Source organism: Myotis brandtii, unplaced genomic scaffold (genome assembly GCF_000412655.1).
Source record: "Myotis brandtii unplaced genomic scaffold, ASM41265v1 scaffold463, whole genome shotgun sequence".
Classification (NCBI taxonomy): Eukaryota; Metazoa; Chordata; class Mammalia; order Chiroptera; family Vespertilionidae; genus Myotis; species Myotis brandtii.
The window spans coordinates 766,488-784,781 of NW_005367694.1; the positions used below are offsets into that span (position 1 = coordinate 766,488).

Sequence of the window (18,294 nt, forward strand, 5' to 3'; positions counted from 1 at the left end):
CTTAACTAAAAATACTGATTACCTACTGAATTATTTTAGATGTTGTAATAGTTTTATTTGTTTAAACTTGGCTACTAATTTTTAAAACGGTGCACTAGATGAGTGCAAGATGGACCATGTCATTCTTTAAATGGCAAGCTCCTAAAATAGTGTAGAGCAGTGGTCACCAACCTTTCGGACCTCATGGACCACCGGTTGGCGACCACTGCTGTAGAGAAATACAGGAAGCAGTCAGTTACTGTGTGCTTTTATATCCACTATGCCTTAAAGCTTATGAAAATTTTTAATGAAATTAAAGGTATACACAAAACTGAAAAATGTTCATCTGTGATGCCAAAATAAAAAATCATTGTCATTGATTTTGTCACTGAAGCATGAAACCATTTCTCCACAGAACTGTTATACTCTGGGAAAACTAATTTAAAAATTTACCAAAATTCATTAAAAATCTTGTAATACAACCACTTGATTTTCCTGTATCACAAAAACATGCCTAACAAGCAAGTTGATCAGACTTAGTAACTCTGGTTTTTAAGCATAAAGGTTGTCCCTAGCTGGTCTTGCTCAGTGGATAGAGCGTCAGCCTGTAGACCCGGGTTCAATTCTGGTCAAGGACACATGCCTGGGTTGTAGCTTGATCCCCAGTAGAGGGCGTGCAGGAGGCAGCCAATCAATGATTCTCATCATTGATATCTCTCTCTCCCTTCCTCTCTGAAATCAATAAAAATATATTTTAGAAAATAATAAAGGTTTAAGTTTTACCACTATTCACAGTATTGTGCTACTACATTGTGGCAATCTTTCCCAAAGTATTTTTCTAGGGAAAGCTAATGAATTACAAGTTCTGTAGTCCCCTCCCATCACCAAATTTTTAGTACTTTACTTTCTAATGGATAATGAGCAAAGGGAATACAAAGAACTTGTTATAAGGCACTTTATTAAAATAAAAGTGCTTACATTCCTTTAAAGTATTAATCTATTTCCTGAATAACATACGGAATATTTAACAAATACTGTACACCAATTCTGGCCCTTTTAATAGTAGGAAAACAGTATTATTTTAATAAGTTTACTTGCTCCCAACTTCCTTTTACATTTTTGCTCACTATGGTACTGCCAAAAAAATTTAAAAAAAAAAAGAATTTTTAGCCAGTGTTTTCTAATAGAAATTGCAAAATGCTACAGAAACCATAAAATAAATTCAAATAATTCCAGGTAACTTAAATTACCACCAGTTTTGAGAAAACCATTTTTATTTTCATCACCACCCAGCTTATTTGAGCTGGTATGTACCAAATGGCCAGATCTTCTAAAGAACATCTACATAACATTTCTTTCATGTTTCAAGAGATGAAAATAACTGTACAAGGTTAAGTACAAAAGTACACAAGACAGCGGACACGAAAAAATCCATGTATGAGATTTTTATCCCACCTGCAGCTTTTATATATATTTTGAAAGTAGAATTCATGAACTAAAAAATATTGTCCTTCTATAGTCCTGTCAAGTTTAATGGAAGTGGGTTTAACCTAATTACAACACTAACACCAGTATCACTGATCTGATATTTACAAAAAAATCGTTATTTTTCAATAAATTAAAGTCAATGCAACACCCATGCAAGCTAGAATGCTAGCTGTTTGGTGAACAAGGACCTGACATCAGAACCAGAAGTTTAGAAAGTTCCAAACATTAAGCGATCTTTTTCAAACTGCATCCATTCCTCGCATTGATGATGTAAAACCCAATCCCATTCCTCTTTGTGTATGGGTCTGTGACCTTGCCATTTCATACTGAGCATCTAGATTCCTAAATACTTCTTCCTGTTGCTTCAAAGTCTTGTAACTTTCTTCATCAACTGAGCTACATCCAGCTTCATCTTCACTCTAAACAGACAGAAAAGTATTATTAAAATGAATTTAATAGGAATAAAAAGTGCTTCTCTCACTTGACAGTACAGGTAAATTACATTTTTGGGATACATATTTGACTTCAATTACTTAGCTTCATTCATTCATTCAGCACATGTGTTCCTTCTAGGATGTAACAAAAATCAACTTTAAGCCCTAACCGGTTTGGCTCAGTGGATAGAGCGTCAGCCTGTGGACTGAAAGGTCCCAGGTTCAATTCCGGTCCAGGGCATGTACCTTGGTTGCGGGCACATCCACAGTAGGAGGTGTTCAGGAGACAGCTGATCGATGTTTCTCTCTCATCGATGTTTCTAACTCTCTATCCCTCTCCCTTCCTCTCTGTGAAAAATCAATAAAATATATATATTTAAAAAAAAAAATCAACTTTAAGTGGATGGGCATGATGAAGAACGGGCAGCACATGCCAGACAGTGTAAATAGCCAGCTCAGTGCAGCTTAATATCCCTTTAATGAAAAACTAATTTCCTTAATAATGACCAATGTCTGAGCATTGAGGAACTTTCCATGAAATCTAACACTGTACCTGTATTACCCTTTACTCAGCAAAAACTCAATGTTCTAAAAAAAAAAAAAAAAAAAAAAGCTTCTTTAAAACTTTAAATATCAAAAGGGTCCTATTCCACCAGGTAGCATTAACCTTAAATTGAGAAGTGTTTATTCTTTTAAAGCAAATCCATTATTCCTTTTCATAAACAGAAGCTTATGAACTCAATGTTCACCCAAGGTACAAATACACAGTAATAATCAATAAACCTGTTAATTTAAAATAATTTGTGTTGTAAACCAGTGATAACAATATTTTAGTTAATTCTGTAAAATTAATGTGGAGAACATAAACAAACAAGAAAAGTACCCAGAGTTGATACATCACTGAAATAACTTTGAAGTTGAGAATCAATGTTACCCTGAAAATATGTTAGTATGATTTTAATAGAAAGTGTATATACTCACCTTAATACCCATTAGTTTCCTAAATTTGACATTTTGGTCCTTGTTTCCAAAATTCAACTTTTCCCATATTTCAGCAGACTGGGATTTGTCCTATTAAGAAATGGTGAACTTTTAGAATATGCAAAATTTAAATACCTTTTACTAGGGTATTAAATCTTTCCATAATATAGTATGAAGTAAAAGGAACAATAGCATTATGACATTCTATCAATGGAGTTTATAATTATACTAGAGGTGCGGTGCACAAATTTGTGCACCAGTGGGGTCCCCTGGCCTGGCCTGCGAGATGGGGCCAAAATCGGCTCTCTGACATCCCCCAAGGGGTCCCAGATTTTGAGAGGGCGCAGGCCAGGCCGAGGGACCCCAGGAGGGCTCCAGGGCGTGTCCGGCCCATCTCGCTCAGTCCCGATTGGCCAGACCCCAGCAGCAAGCTAACCTACTGGTCGGAGTGTCTGCCCCCTGGTCGTCAATGAATGTCATAGCAAATGGTTGAAGGCCTTGGCATATCATTAGCATATTAAGCTTTGAATGGTTGACTGGACACTTAGCATATTAGGCTTTTATTATATAGGATTAAGATTTCTACTATAGAATGAAGCAAAGAAAATTAAGTACGTCATAAAAAATAAATATATAACACTATTGGCTTGCTTTGAAAGCCTGACCCAGATGATGCATTTTCCTCCAAATTAAACTATTCTATCAGGTTCTCAGAAGAAAAACCCAGACTAATTTTTTCCAATTCATATTTGTTTTCCTAGGCAATTGCTAATTAGGAATAAATGACAAAAGAGGGGAATAGAAGAACTTACCCCTTCTTTCTTGCCTTGCCAAAGCATTTTCCTTTTTTTCTCTTGTTCAGCAAATTTCATTGGATTCACAGCTGCTGGGTTATAATAGCTAGGTACAGCTATTCCAGTTTCTGCCAAAGCTTTAGCCTGCAGGGCTGCCATCTGAGCTGCCATTGCTATCTGAGGAGTTACCTGCGTTCCCGATGCCAACAGGGCAGCCACATTGAGAACAGAACCCCCAGTAGCTGCAGCTGCTGGAAGATGAAAGAAGTATGACTGGGCATTAGGTTACAAAGCAGAAACATTATTCACCAACATTCATGGAATGTATTTGTTGATATATACATATACATATATTTCTATATATGACCCCTATATATACTATAACTTCATTTACCTCTTGAAAATGAAAAGAATTCTGCAAATAGTAAAAAGTTCGTTTCAAGGAAATGAACTTCGGTGCTTGTATCTAAACTTATAAACACAATAAAAACTTTTATTTGTATGGTTCTTCAGTTTACCAAATTATTTCAGACATTTCACAAACATTTAAAAATACTAAAACAAGTATTACGCACATTTAACAGATACTAAACAGAAAGACTTCTAATTACATTTTTCTGTCAGTCCAGAATACAAGTTTAAAAAGTTCTCTAAATTACTAGCTTTATTCCCACAAATGGTAAGTGTTAAAATTACCTGCAGCTATTTCTTGTTGTTTCTGTTTTTCAACCATTTCCTTTTCTCGTTGTTCTTGTAACTTCTTTGCCCTTTCCAATCTGTCAAAAACCATGTAAATCAATTTAAAATAATGTTATAAAACCAATATTTATCTTTGTACTTCTCTGAATGTGCACAAGTAGACACAAAACACTTCTAGAATTTTAAGTTTAACACTTTCCCAAGTTAAAATCTACACGTGGGAAAAAAGGGCAACCAGGGAATCACTGTTAAGATGCTATCAGTCACAGGTAAATATTTTAAAACTGGTTTTAAACATTTTTAAATTCACTAAATAGCCCAAAACTGGAATAATTTTCACACATAGTTCCCACAGAATATCGTTTAAAAATTGAAATGATTCAGTTTTTTTTTCAGTGCTAGTTACAGAAATAAGGGTAAAATGATATCTTACAAATAAGACTGAAAGCTGAGTAAGTCTTAGAGTATGTTAAGTAGTAAGTAAATAAGGCTTACAGATTTACCAAATGCTTCTTGGGGGAGGCTGACATAGAATAAGGCCAATCTACATGCAATGATTTTTGCATTTAAATAGACTTTATTATATAGCCTTCAAATTAATAAAAACAAAACAACCCAACCTCCTCACAATACAGGCACACAAATACAAACTGCTATCCTCTATAATCTAATAAAAGGGGGGTAAAAAACCTCAGTATTAGGAAATCACTTTTAGCAACTGCAAGAATTTATCATTAGCAAAGGAACTGGAAACATGAAACGCAAATTCATCCCCCCAAAATAAAAACATATTTCTGGCTCACATTAAATTCACTAATCAATACACACACGAAATGTGCTGCCAAGTCAGTACCTGCCCTAAATGGAAAATCCTAAGTAATATTATCTTCATAATGAGTTCCTGAAAGAGAAACCCTTTTCTTTGAAGAATTCCTTGATTTACTAATTACAAGTTAAAGGGCACCCCTTTTTCCCTGGAGTGTGTTATTATCAAGGGGCGAGGAATGTGGTATTATCAAGTAGTAAAACATAGTGGTAGTTCAGTTGTAGATCATTTTTTAAGTAAAACAAAATACAAAACAATAAAACAACACAAAAACCCCCCACCTTTTAGAAGGTAGTAAGTTTCAATTTTAATAAAATCCAAAAATTAAACAATAAACGTGTAGTAAATAAATGTTATGACTTAAAAAAATAACGGTCAGAGTTAATGGACCAATTCTTTATAAATGAGTTCAAATATTGTCGTAAATTATTTCCTAATTCTGTTGATCTTAGTTTTGAATGAAAATATGCTTGACTACTATTGATTGCACATTTAAAATGGCCACTGCAAGTTTGGAATAAACACCATTCACTAGGGTGAATGGAGTGAAGAAGGGGTGAGCTCACACCTTTGCTGCTGCTGCTGCTCAGCTGGAGTTTCTGCCAGGCTGGGTTCACAGGGCAGCAGCCCATCAGGTTACATTTGATAACTGTATTTTTGTAATGGAAAAAAAATACAAACTCAATTTCATAAAGAAAAAAGTAAAATCAAAAGAGTATAGTTTTCAGAATATGGGAAAACCTGCAAATAAGGACTTAGATTTTACTTTGTGACTTTATTGATGAGGCAGTTCTTTTAATGGTTTTGCAGATTTCACTAAGACAGTCCTGCTGTGTGTGGTCCCAACACACCTTTGAACCATTAGGAAATGGAAAAATACAATGGTCTCCCTATGCTCTCAGGAGTAAAATTTACAGTATCAAGTTAATTGGTTTATAATAAGGAAACCATTGACAAAATTCTACTTATTGTTTCAGAGATTCTTTTCTTGAAGGAGAAAAACAAACAAAAAACCCACAAAACAGTTTGAGGCAAACTCAACCAAGTTCTGAAATCTGATTTAAGATTTAAAAAAAAATTTCAATTCCAAACTAAAAATATTTAAGAGTCTAGAGTTGAGAAAAGTTCGTTAATCATGAAGGGAAAAAGCGGAACCCTTGTAGAATCTTTCCACAGTTGTGCAATAAGTAAATGTTTAGAGTAAGAAGTAAACTACTTACCTTAGTTCTAGATCACAGAGGTGCGACAGCATTCATGGCTATATTTAACTATTTCCATTATTCTCTGACTGAAAGCTTTCATTTTGTCCACACAATTGAACATCTACTTCAAGTTGAAAAGGGGAGAAAAATGGATCAAATAAAAAGAAAATAAACACACCTTCTAGCTAAAGCTTCTTGTGCATCCATTGCTGTGTTTCTGCCTCTGAAGGGAGGTGGACTAGGAGTTCCACTTAAACTTCTGCTAAATCTTCTTGGTTTTTCAATTCTCTTCTTTCTATCTCTGTAATAAATCATATTTTACATGTCTCAGTATGGCCCAGTAATAACTTTGTTGAATCAAAATCAATTATATTTACATGGTTCAACAAAAATAAAACTGCATAGGAAATATATTTTGAACCCTTTGCTTTCTGCCCGCCCTACATCTTCCACAGATATCCTAAGTTCCTTGTGTATATGGCTAGTTTCTAAGTTCATTTAACCGGCCCTGTTATAGATGGACATTTAGCTTAATTCCAATCTTGCTGCCGTTACACCCAATGTTGCAAAGACTAGCCATGTACATTAGTCATTTTATACTTGTGTAGGTCAATATATAGAATGCCTAATAGTAAGATGGATAGGTTAAATGTTCCTAGCCTTTTAACCTACAATGAATGAATTTGCAGATGTTTTAAAAAATACAAAGCATGAATCACTGTAACAAAGAATTAGACATATAAAAGATAGGCACTGATCAGAATAAAAAGTATCAATAGTTAAAACTAGAAATATCATAAATAATGATCTGAATTCCCCAAATGGCAATTTAAAAAATTAATGGTCAAATTACCACATACCTTAGATTCACTAAATCTTACAATTGTTAAAGCTCAAATGGGTAAACCACTACAAAAACTGATTACAAATGGATAAACTGATCAAACAAGTAATAAACCATGTTATTGTAATAAGCTCAAGTCCACTTTTATCTATATTTCCATCTATTAGATGGATGTAAACAATAAAATTAACAAAGTTTTTCCATTACTTTAGTAACAGTACCTGTGACTATATAGTACACTGTAATATTCTTATGTAAATGAGGACATATTCCCCGAATACTAAGAATGCCCCCCACGCTCCTTATTGTCCTGTCTCAACAAATTAAAGCCTCCTCTCAATCACGACAGGTTTGAATTAAGGTCATCTTTAAAAGAATTTAATTGATTGGGGTTACACTGGTTAATAACGTAAGTCTTAAGTGTACAATTCTATAAAGCATAATCTACGCTCATTTTTTTGGGTATCTGAGATAGTATATACAGTACGGTGGGTTAAGCGCATACACTGACTTTGCATTCAGACACATTTAGGAACTGGTCTGGGCTTTATCATTTAATAACTGTTTAATTTTGGGCTTCTGGGCAAGTTATTCAACCTCTCTAAGTCTGATGAGCCTAGCCCACAAAACAGTTGTTTTGAGAATCAGATGAGCGAATACACAGAAAGAACTATGCCGTAATATATACCACAGAGTAGGGATGCAAGAAGCTATTGTCATTATAACACGAGCACAATGAATTCAGTGTATCAAACAACTAAAATAATTTTAAATGGGACTATTCATATCTGCTTCACAACAATCTGGTCAAATTAGACTATGAAAGAATGCCACATAAATATTTAGACCTGTTCTTTCTCAGTTAGGATGTGATTATTCTGTAAATTTTGACCCACAATTTAAATATTCTCAGGTTGACAGAAGACAAACAGAGCCTGTGAAGGGCTTATTTGAATTTAACCACGATGGGGAATACCCACCGACTTCTACTCCTTGTCCTACTCCTGCTTCTACTCCTATGTCTGTGTCTTGATCTTGAGCGGGAACGAGATCGGATTCGGCGTTTTCTTTCCCTGCTTCTGGATCGTGATTTCTTCCTCTCTCTGCTTCTGGATCTTGACTTCTTCCGCTCCCTACTCCGGGATCGAGACTTCTTCCGCTCCCTGCTTCTACTACGATGACGCCTAAAATTAAAGCACAGAAATTTGTAGTTAGAAGTGTGTCTTTTCAATTTATAGATGTTACAAATTAGTTATCTGTAGTGTATGCAGTCAAGATACAATAAACTACACTGTAATGCGTACAGAAAAGATAGTTTGAGGTTTCTGCCAGCATGGGGGGCAGTGAAAAGTTACAATAAAAAATTAACCTTTGTTCTTGATGTCTCTTAGCAAACACAGTACAACTATAACACGTCAAAAAAGCAAAGCATCCTACCCAATTTAAGATTTAATAGTTCAAAACCTATTGCCTTACTAATGTATTTATAAAATTTAAGAACATAATCATGTTAAGTCTACTACTGAAAAATTTTGACTGAATCTACCACATATTCCCCACAGAAATCTACAAACAAGTTAAATACCCGATTCTTAAAACAAAAAACAAAAATTCCACAAATTGGAGCCATGACCCAGTATCTCAAAAATCTCTGCATTTTTATCTATACCACAAGAGGAACATCTAGATTAGAATTTAGGAGCAAATAAATCCTGTATCAGCAATGTAAAAAGATTGTTATATTGTTTAAATTATATAGACATAGTTTAGCAATGGAATTTTTTTCACTGCAAAAGATAGCCCAAAAGATTTCTATTAGTGGACATCAGTGAGAACAGGAATAGTCAAGTTAGGGGAAAAAAAAAAAAAGTTCTAATTAAGATTTCTGGGGGTAGTGCTGGGTAATGAGAAGCTTTATGCAATTTAGGGAGCTCTTTAAAGGTACTTATAAACACTAGAACTAGTTACCTTTCACGAGACCTAGATCTTGAGTGACTTCTGCCTCTTGATGACTTTCTTTCTTTGCGTTTGTGTCTGTCCTCACCATTTTCAGATGAATTTAGTCGCTCTCTTCCCTTATCAGAAGAGTGTTCTTTGTCATTATGTTCGTCAGACTTGTGTTTCTTAGAGGATTTATCTTTGGATTCATGTCTTCTTGCCTGTTTAAGAAGAAGTTGGTTCTTTCAGGAAAATAGTGCAACAAAGAAAGTTAGTATGGGTATCAGTAAACAAAAATGTTGTGATGCAACATTAGTAACCTTAGGAGTATGTGGCAAATTTTAAAAACGACCTAGTTTCACATCACCCACATGTTGCAGGTATATTACTAATTTTACCCTTTCTTTATAACCCCCCCCCCAAAGGCAGTTTCCTCCCCCAAATATTTTCAATACCACAATTAAAGCAATTTTCAACGTTGAAAATATGAACCCATAATGTTTTTTTTATCTAAAATAAGGGAAGTACACATGTATCAAAATTTTTGAAAATTTTCCAACAAACCTTTTAAATGAACAGACCAAATATATGCATCAACTTCTAAATCCAGAATATGTAATATTATTTGACATTTAAATAGTTAACAATAATAAAGATAAGAAGGACACATAGAAATGCACCAGAAAATGCATTTCAAGTTAGGTAGCTAAATAAAATTAATTTTACTAAGTATTAATATTTTCTGCAATTTCAAGTTACTTTACGCAGAGCTGAAGTGTCCTTTTTATAGCTATATTGCAATATCCTTTCTAAAAGACGTCTCTTGATTTTTCTCCCAATGTCTAAAACTGTGAGGCAATCACTTTTCATCTTGCAATATCCCAACAGGCTTGGAGTTCTATTACATTTCATGTACCTAGGATAGAAAATGGCAACCGTATCTGTTTTAATTTTTATGCAATCAAACTAGATATAACAATTAATTCCCATACCATAACACAATACATACTTCTCCCGTTATTTTGAAAGATTAAAAACCAAGGCTTTTGTTTTCACAACATTATGCATTCAGAGACTGAGCTAAAATAGTATGATCAAGTCTCCATCCTATACTCACATACTTAGTTAGAAGTGTAAACATCATATATTTCCCCACATTAATATTTGTCAAATCCATCTTGTGGCTAAAGCTTAAAATCCTGGACATCTCAGAACCACAATTTTAAAGCTCAAAGGAAACTCAGACCCTCTGACTTTATGTAACAAAACTAAGATCTAGTCACAAAGCTACACAGCAGCAGAGCTGAAACCAGGCCCCATGTTCTCCTGATGCTCAGCCCACTGCTTTTCTATGAGAGGACACTTATTTCATGTTTCCCAAAATAGGCTGTAAGTTATTTCTTTACACTCAAGATTAATTTGAAAACAAACATTTGGCCAAACATTTTAGAACATGCATGATGATATATCTGAAAATGATGATAGTATTTATTATTTTGCAGAAAAATAAGAGACCTGGAGACACAGCTAAATTTTAGTTTCATTGCCAGTTCTCTAAAATGAGCTTATAAAAAATATTCCCTTGATTTTGCCATACAGCAGCAAACTGTAAAGGTGTTTAGTTAAACTTCCAAAGGTTTTAGAGTTTATTTCAAACCAGTTTTTCACTTGTAACATTACTATTAATTTTTTTAAAAAACCATTAAAACCCTTAACTGATTTAAGATATACTTAAGGGAAATAGGAGTTTGAATGACTAATAGTTACCTTATCATGAAGTAGGCTTATTATTTTGCTATCTGAGTCTGCAGCGTCTTCAGTTCAGTCTCTTCGCGCATTAGCACGCTGAGTATGATTTATTATAGAAATGTTATCATGTGAGCTAAACAAAATAGTCATTTTCACAAAAACTCTCCTAAATTAAAAATTTAACAGAGCTTCCATTAGGGGAAGAGGTGAAGTCCCTGCCCATGTTTGTTTTAGGACCCTTGCCCAGCCCCCATAAGACTCTGCACTTTTTGGCCGCTACTTCTGATATCCCTATTGGCTCGCTGTCTTCTCAGGTGGGTTAACTCCTTTACAATAGAGCTGCTGCCTTTCTTTTTCCTCAAGTTTTGCTGTCACCGCCACTTTTCTAGCTGTCCCTCACTGATGCTCTTACTTCAAAATTCAATACCACTATTACAGAAACAGAACTATAGTTAACTAATGAAAAGAGGACTCTTGTTATCTTCCATAAAGAAAAAGTAGCCCACAGATATCTAGTGTATTGCTATTTAAAAATCCTGAATGGTTATCAGGCATAAGGAGACTCGGGACCTCAGATTAATGGAAGCTCTGTGTGACAGGCCTAAAAATCCAATTATATTCTTCATATGAAATTTTTATTGTGAATACTTTCACAACACAATAAAATTAATAGTTTTTGAATGAACTTTTCATATAAACAACTATCTTCTTGAAAAACGATGAATCCAAATCATGCTTATTTTATAATTCAATTAAACCTTTTAAATGTCAAGTTTTGGTACTTACCTTGACAATATCACATATTCACACACAAACATTTCTACCAGATATTTTACAAGTACTTTAAACTGCCTATTCACTACAAAGTGTTAATTACCTCTTTGCTTCTGCTCCGGCTCCTGTGTTTTCTTCCTTCATTATCTGTGAAGACACAAATATTCACCATAAACAAAGATACAGAATCATCTCAAACACAAATTTCAATACTCATATAAAGAACAATTTCCAGTCTATTTGACTTACTAGTAGTCTCTTTCAGAAACTGTTTTTTTTAATAGCAGAGTAGGGTTATTCTACCACATTAATACTGTACATATTTAGGACATATCAAGCAATATGAACAAACCAGAATATAATCAAGAGACAGAAGCAAAAAAAAAAAAAAGTTACATGACAAGTAAAAAAGACATTGTCTTTTAGACTCAAAATCGTTTATAATATGGACACAAAGGATAAAGAACTAGAGCTCAAGCCTTAAACTTGTAACTCATTACTATTCTACTTCTCTTAACCTCTTTATTAAATAGTAATACTTTTTTAAAAATAGCAAAAAATCATGCTATCTACAATGCATCAGTCTAGTTTTTTAAATAAATGAATAAGGTGCATTTCTAAATGCCAAACCTCTTGCTTCAGAAATACTCTAACATTAAATAAATAAAAAAAGTGAAGTCCTGGCCGGGTAGCTCAGTTGGTTAAAGCATCATCCCAATTTGCCAAGGTTGTGGGTTCGATCCCCAGTCAGGGCACATACAAGAATCAAGCCAATGAATGCATAAATGGGTGGAACAACAAACTGATGTCTCTCTCTCTGAAAAAATCAATTTAAAAAACCACACACCAAAAAACAAAGCCCAAGGCTAAAAATGTTCTTGTAACTTACAACAAAGGATATTAAATAAGTCTAGAATAATATACCTCTGTCCAGACTACTACATCTTTCAACATATTTTGCCATTGTTGAAAAATGAAACTTAAACATCATAGTTAAAAAGTAGTCACTATGACACAAATTTAAACATACACTGTAGCCTTTGGACAAGTAAGAAAATTTCTACATTAGAATATTTGTATTGCTCATAACTGAAAAGGTCTCCAGAAAAATCACCAATGGATTTTCATTATCCATCTCTAAACTGGGGAGAACACATTACTTATATCAACAAACAGTTTGTCTTATACATGTTTACCGATTATGCTGGTAGTATTTATTACCATTTTCAGCAATTCATACCTGACTTTCGTTTTCTTTCTCTTGACCTTGATCGTGATCTTGAATAATGATGTTTTGAGGCTCTAGGAGAAACAGATACATCTGACTGCTCTTTTTTCTTATCGCTATCTGGGGATGTCTTTTCTGGGGCTAGTCCATCTCGCTCTGTATCACTAGCCTAAAAGTTTAAAGGAAAATGATTGTAAGTTCTTAATTACATTTAAAATATTACCAATTTTTTAAAAAATGTATTTTATTGATTTTTTTACAGAGAGGAAGGGAGAGGGATAGGAGTTAGAAACATCGATGAGAGAGAAACATCGATCAGCTGCCTCCTGCACACCCCCTACTGGGGATGTGCCCGCAACCAAGGTACATGCCCTTGACCGGGTTCGAACCTGGGACCTTTCAGTCTGCAGGCCGACGCTCTATCTACTAAGCCAAACTGGTCAGGGCACCAATTTCTTAAAAGAGAGGGTGGGGAGCCCAGTTGGCATGTCTCAGTGGTTGAGTGTCAAACTATGACCAAGACGTCACGGTTCGATTCCTGGTCAGGGCACATGCCCAGGTTGCAGGCTCAATCCCCAGTGTGGGGCATGCAGGAGCCAGCCAATCAACAATTCTATCACTGATGTTTCTATCTCTCTCCCTCTCCCTTACTCTCTGAGATAAATTAAAAAAAGGAGGATGGGGAGGGGAGGGAAGATAAATAGGCATGAATAAATCAAAATGACTAACCCAATACCAAAGGCATATGCAATTAGATTAATGTATTTTTAAAAAAATATATATTTTATTGATTTTTTACAGAGAGGAAGGGAAAGGGATAGTTAGAAACATCAATGAGAGAGAAACATCGATCAGCTGCCTCCTACACACCCCCTACTGGGGATGTGCCCGTAACCAAGGTACATGCCCTTGACTGGAATGGAACCTGGGACCCCTCAGTCCTCAGGCCGACGCTCTATCCACTGAGCAAAACCGGTTAGGGCTAGACTAATGTATTTTTAATCATTTTTTTAACTTTCAAAATAAGGGGGAAGAGAAGGGCTCGAACTATTTCCAATGAACATTCAAATAGAGAAAATTTAGTTCATTTAAAATTTGTGAACTCAATTAGCCAACTTTAACAATACCTTTAAATGAGCTGTTCAAGAGACTTCCATGCCCATACTGTAAAATCTTAACCCTTTGCGGTCCAATTTTATTTTTGGAATTCAAACAGTCTGATCCAAATTAATTGACGGGATTGAATGTTGAAGTTATCTGTCTCACTAGACCTCAGCTCGACATTGTACCTGCTCCTAGCGCCTGGTGTGTCGAGTCAGCCTCCACGTTGGACCGAAAAGGGTTAAAATAGCAGAGAGAATACTGCTGAAAAGAGTAACAGAAAATTAACTTACCTATCTGAGAACCCAATCTTAATTCCATTAACCCTCTTTAATGAAAACAGCCCCTTGGCAGAGTGCTGCTGCAAAATATGGTCTGCCTCTCCTCACATATGCTATGGAAACATTAAGTTTTTTTTCTGCTTTAAAGCAGTTTTTAAGTTATCACAATATAAGAAAATTTACGTTAGTCAAGTTAACTGTACATACTCTTTCCTAGAGACCCCATATACCTCAAACTAGATTCTGTCATCTAAATATCACTTTGTTTTCCAGTTTACAGAAGGCAATTTCATCTGCCTTGCACATAACTACATAGTACTTAGCAAAGAAATAAATGAATTCTAGTTATTAGTTTTCTGTTAAAAAATATTTCTGGGGCTCTGCTGAACAGTGTGGTCCAAATTACAAATAACCCGAGGACCACCACAAAGCAAGAAATTTATATAAATGAGTCAGATTAATATGCTTGGGGAGTTGATTACTTAGGACAGGGGCTGGCAAAATATGACTCTTGAGCTAAGAATGACTTGTGTATTTTTTAAAAATGTTTTTATTGACTTCAGAGAAGAAGCGAGAGGGAGCTAGAAACATCAATGATGAAAGAGAATCATTGAGCGGCTGCCTCTCACAAGCCCCTACTGGGGATAGAGCCCGAAACCCGGCTGTTTGCCCTTGACGGGAATGGAACCCAGGATCCTTCAGTCTGCAGGCAGACACGCTCTATCCACTGAGCCAAACCTGTTTCACATTTTTAAAAGCATTGTCAAAAGGAGTGAACAAACAAGTCAACCAGCAAAGAATATGACAGAGATTCTATGTGGTCCACAATGCCTAAAATATTTATGATCTTGCCCTTTACAGAAGAAAGCCGAATATCATTATAAAATATCAGCAGGAATAAAACATAAAATTCTCCCCTTAGGAAGGTTAGTTCAGAAAACAAACTTTTTAATAAATGAGGTGTGAGAGTTTGCATTATTTCAACAATTGATTACTGAGTATAAAAATGTACCAAACTCCATGCTAGACTCCAGGAATAAAATTATAAATTAAAAAGGAAAGATTTACAGGCTAGTTGGGATTAAACACATAAGTTATGTGTTAAGCCTCTAACAATGGTACCCAAAACCCCCCAGCAAGAAACACAAGGACCCTGGTCAGATAGCTTGGTTGGTTAAGAGCATCGTTGTGATATGCCAAGGTTGCAGGTTCCATCTCTGGTCAGGGCACATACAGGAAACAACCAATGAATGCATAAATAAAGAAGTGGAACAATAAATCGATGTTTCTCTCTAAAAATCAATCAATAAAATAAAAAAATCTTATACTGAAAGGCTTCCATCCCTTAGAATCGAGCTCAACTTTCTCATTTTAAAAATGAGATCCAGCAACACAGCTGACTCATCTAAAGATGATACTCCTGTGTCCTGTTTTGTTTAAAAAAAATAAAGATGATACTCCTCACTGTCTACTATTAACAAATGGTGCTGTATTAAACAATTAAAGATTCTGATTTTCACAACACTGGTCCTTTTTTAAATAAGAAATTGCAAAAACTGGGAGCACTGCTGTCACTTCTCACAGTGCCTGATACACCAAGAGCGCATTCCAGAACCACTGGCACAGCTCACTTTTACAGTTATCATGACTAGAACTGAAAACCACCTTTCCACGGAAAAGCCAACATCTAGGCAGGCAATAAAAGTTTTCTGGGTTTATTTAGCAATACATGCTTAACATCACGAAAGACTGGCTTTTAAAGGAAGTCCAATGCCCTCGGCTTGAGGAAAGGCACCTGGTCTTACAGGCTGCCTAATGACACCCAACAGCCATTTCCATCTGTAAACACACCATAGGTCAACAAAACCACCCCAACACTCAACAGACAGGAATGATAGGCAGCGGTTTAGCTCATGCAGAACTTTTATTTACTCGAGCATATTTTAAACTAGCATAATGAAACTACCACCCCCAACCAATTGAATATTGAATTTCTCTAACAATTTATAACCTTTTACCCTACTAAGTTTGGTTCAGTGGATGGAGCTTCAGCCGGCAGACTGGGTCCCAGGTTTGATTCCAACCAGGAGCACATGCCTCATTCAGTTGCAGGCTCAATCCCTGGCCCCGGTTGGGGGCGTGCAGGAGGCATATGATGTGTTTCTCGATCTCTCCCCTATCTTTCCCTGTCTCTTCCACTATCTCTAAAGCTCAAGGGAAAAGTATCCTCGGTGAAAATGAAAAAAAAAAAAAAACCTTTTTAAATTTCTAAGCTTTTCATTTAGCAGGGACTTCTACATGAACACCTTAAACTGCAAAACTGCCCTGTACTCCAGCATTTGCTCTAGTGGAAGGCCACCATTGTTTCTTGAAATTTACATTTGGTTTAAAACCCTAGTAAAGCTCAAGACATAGCATACACACATTTTTCCCAGTGCAAAGAAGATAGATGGATTTAATACTAGGCCACTTCTCCAGGAATTATGTCTTTTTATTGAAGGAGGAACTGCAGAAACACGTTTGAGTTGATTTCATTTTTAAAAACATGAGACCAGGTGAAATACATTAAGAGGCCCAAAACACAAAACAAAGGAAAACATTAAATCGATTAGTTGCATAAATACAAAATAGCCTGCCAACTGTCTGAAACCTTATTATATATATATATATGTATATAAAAAATAGATTGCAAATTCAAACAATTCAGTGTGTGTGTGGGGGGACCATCCTTACTAATTACTGATATCCCAACTAATAGGAACAGTAAACTACGTATTTTTCATTATGCTTACCAGTACTATTTATTTTCGAAAATGAGGAAATCTTTTTAGTCACTGGAAAAGAATGCAAAATGCCTGCATTTTTCTTTTAGCGGGATTAAGTAAAAATGAAGTAATTACACAATACTGTAACGAGATCCATCGGGTTCGGGCGTCTTAAGCCCAAAGCAGGCTTAATGTTTAGAAGAGATCACTTAAGAGCTTTATTTTTTAAAATTTAAGGTTAAATAGGACACCTCAGAGTGTTCTATTTAACGGAACGATCCAAAGATAGGGCTTGATTATAATGCTTCAGCAAGACTTCAAACCGATTCTATCATGAGCCGCTCGGGAAACGGAGCATCAATCAGAATCCGTCGTTCCAAAGCCTTTTCTAATGAAGTCGCATTTTCACTCCCTTCCACCAACATCTTCCCCAATGAGGAATAAACGAAGGTTTACACAGACGAAACGCTAACTGAAACTATGCAACTAGAATCATCTTTTTGAACGTAAGCAAAAAACAAAACAAAACAAAAAAACCGCTACAAGACTGCTCTTTTCACCGTTCTATCCCTTCTAGACCTTACTTGACCCAATATTTTTCAGACGACCCGGATCACTTTTCTCTCTGCCCCATCGCGAACGTATTCCCAAGTCCTTAATGAAACTCCATGTAAATCAATGACCCGAGGGATTAAGCTTAACTGAAGGCAGTTCTGCGGGCCGAAAGGGAAAAATAAAAGGGAAGAGGAAAGTTCTGGAAAAAGACACTCCTTGCAGCTCCCCACCCCCACAGACACCGCGTTAGTCCCCCTCCCTGAGGCCGGCAGCCATGATGGCGGGCGCAGAAGAAGGCCGCGGCGCCATTTTGTCCACACACGCGCGGACAACAGCTCCGGCAGCCGTTCGCGCACTCTTTGAGAGAAGCCGAAAAATATCCCTGGCTTCCAACTCAGATTAGGCACCTACCTCCATAGTCAGAGTCCTGGCCGCTAAAGCGGCTCCTCTACTTGCCGCTCTCAACAGTACTAGTCGCCCTGACGCTTCGCCACAGACTGAACAACTCGGGCAAAAAGACCCGGATGGCACAAAGGGGAAGAGGCCCGGCGTTCCGCACAGCTTGCTGGGAGTAAAGAGGGTGGTGATAAGACTCGCTATAGCAACGCGGTGATCGGGGCAGTGATTGGTTGCTCTTTGGAAGGGGGCGTGGAATG

General features: G+C 36.1%; 1 protein-coding gene across 4 annotated transcripts; it reads right to left on the reverse strand.

Annotated features, from left to right (window-relative positions):
- Positions 1-1,235: 1,235 nt before the first annotated feature.
- On the reverse strand, positions 1,236-18,219 carry RSRC2 (arginine/serine-rich coiled-coil 2). Of its 4 annotated transcripts, none has more exons than XM_005875455.2 (10): positions 18,050-18,219; positions 12,949-13,105; positions 11,812-11,855; positions 9,216-9,406; positions 8,228-8,431; positions 6,582-6,704; positions 4,373-4,452; positions 3,695-3,924; positions 2,883-2,972; positions 1,236-1,886 (listed from the first exon to the last, which is right to left on the reverse strand). In XM_005875455.2, the coding sequence occupies exons 1-10, from the start codon at positions 18,053-18,055 to the stop codon at positions 1,707-1,709; spliced, it is 1,305 nt and encodes a 434-aa protein (XP_005875517.1). In that variant the 5' UTR covers positions 18,056-18,219; the 3' UTR covers positions 1,236-1,706. The 4 variants fall into 4 exon arrangements, with proteins under 4 accessions (XP_005875517.1, XP_014402551.1, XP_014402550.1 ...); XM_014547065.1 differs by having other exon boundaries at positions 9,216-9,427; XM_014547064.1 differs by having other exon boundaries at positions 3,695-3,927; positions 9,216-9,427.
- Positions 18,220-18,294: the final 75 nt, after the last annotated feature.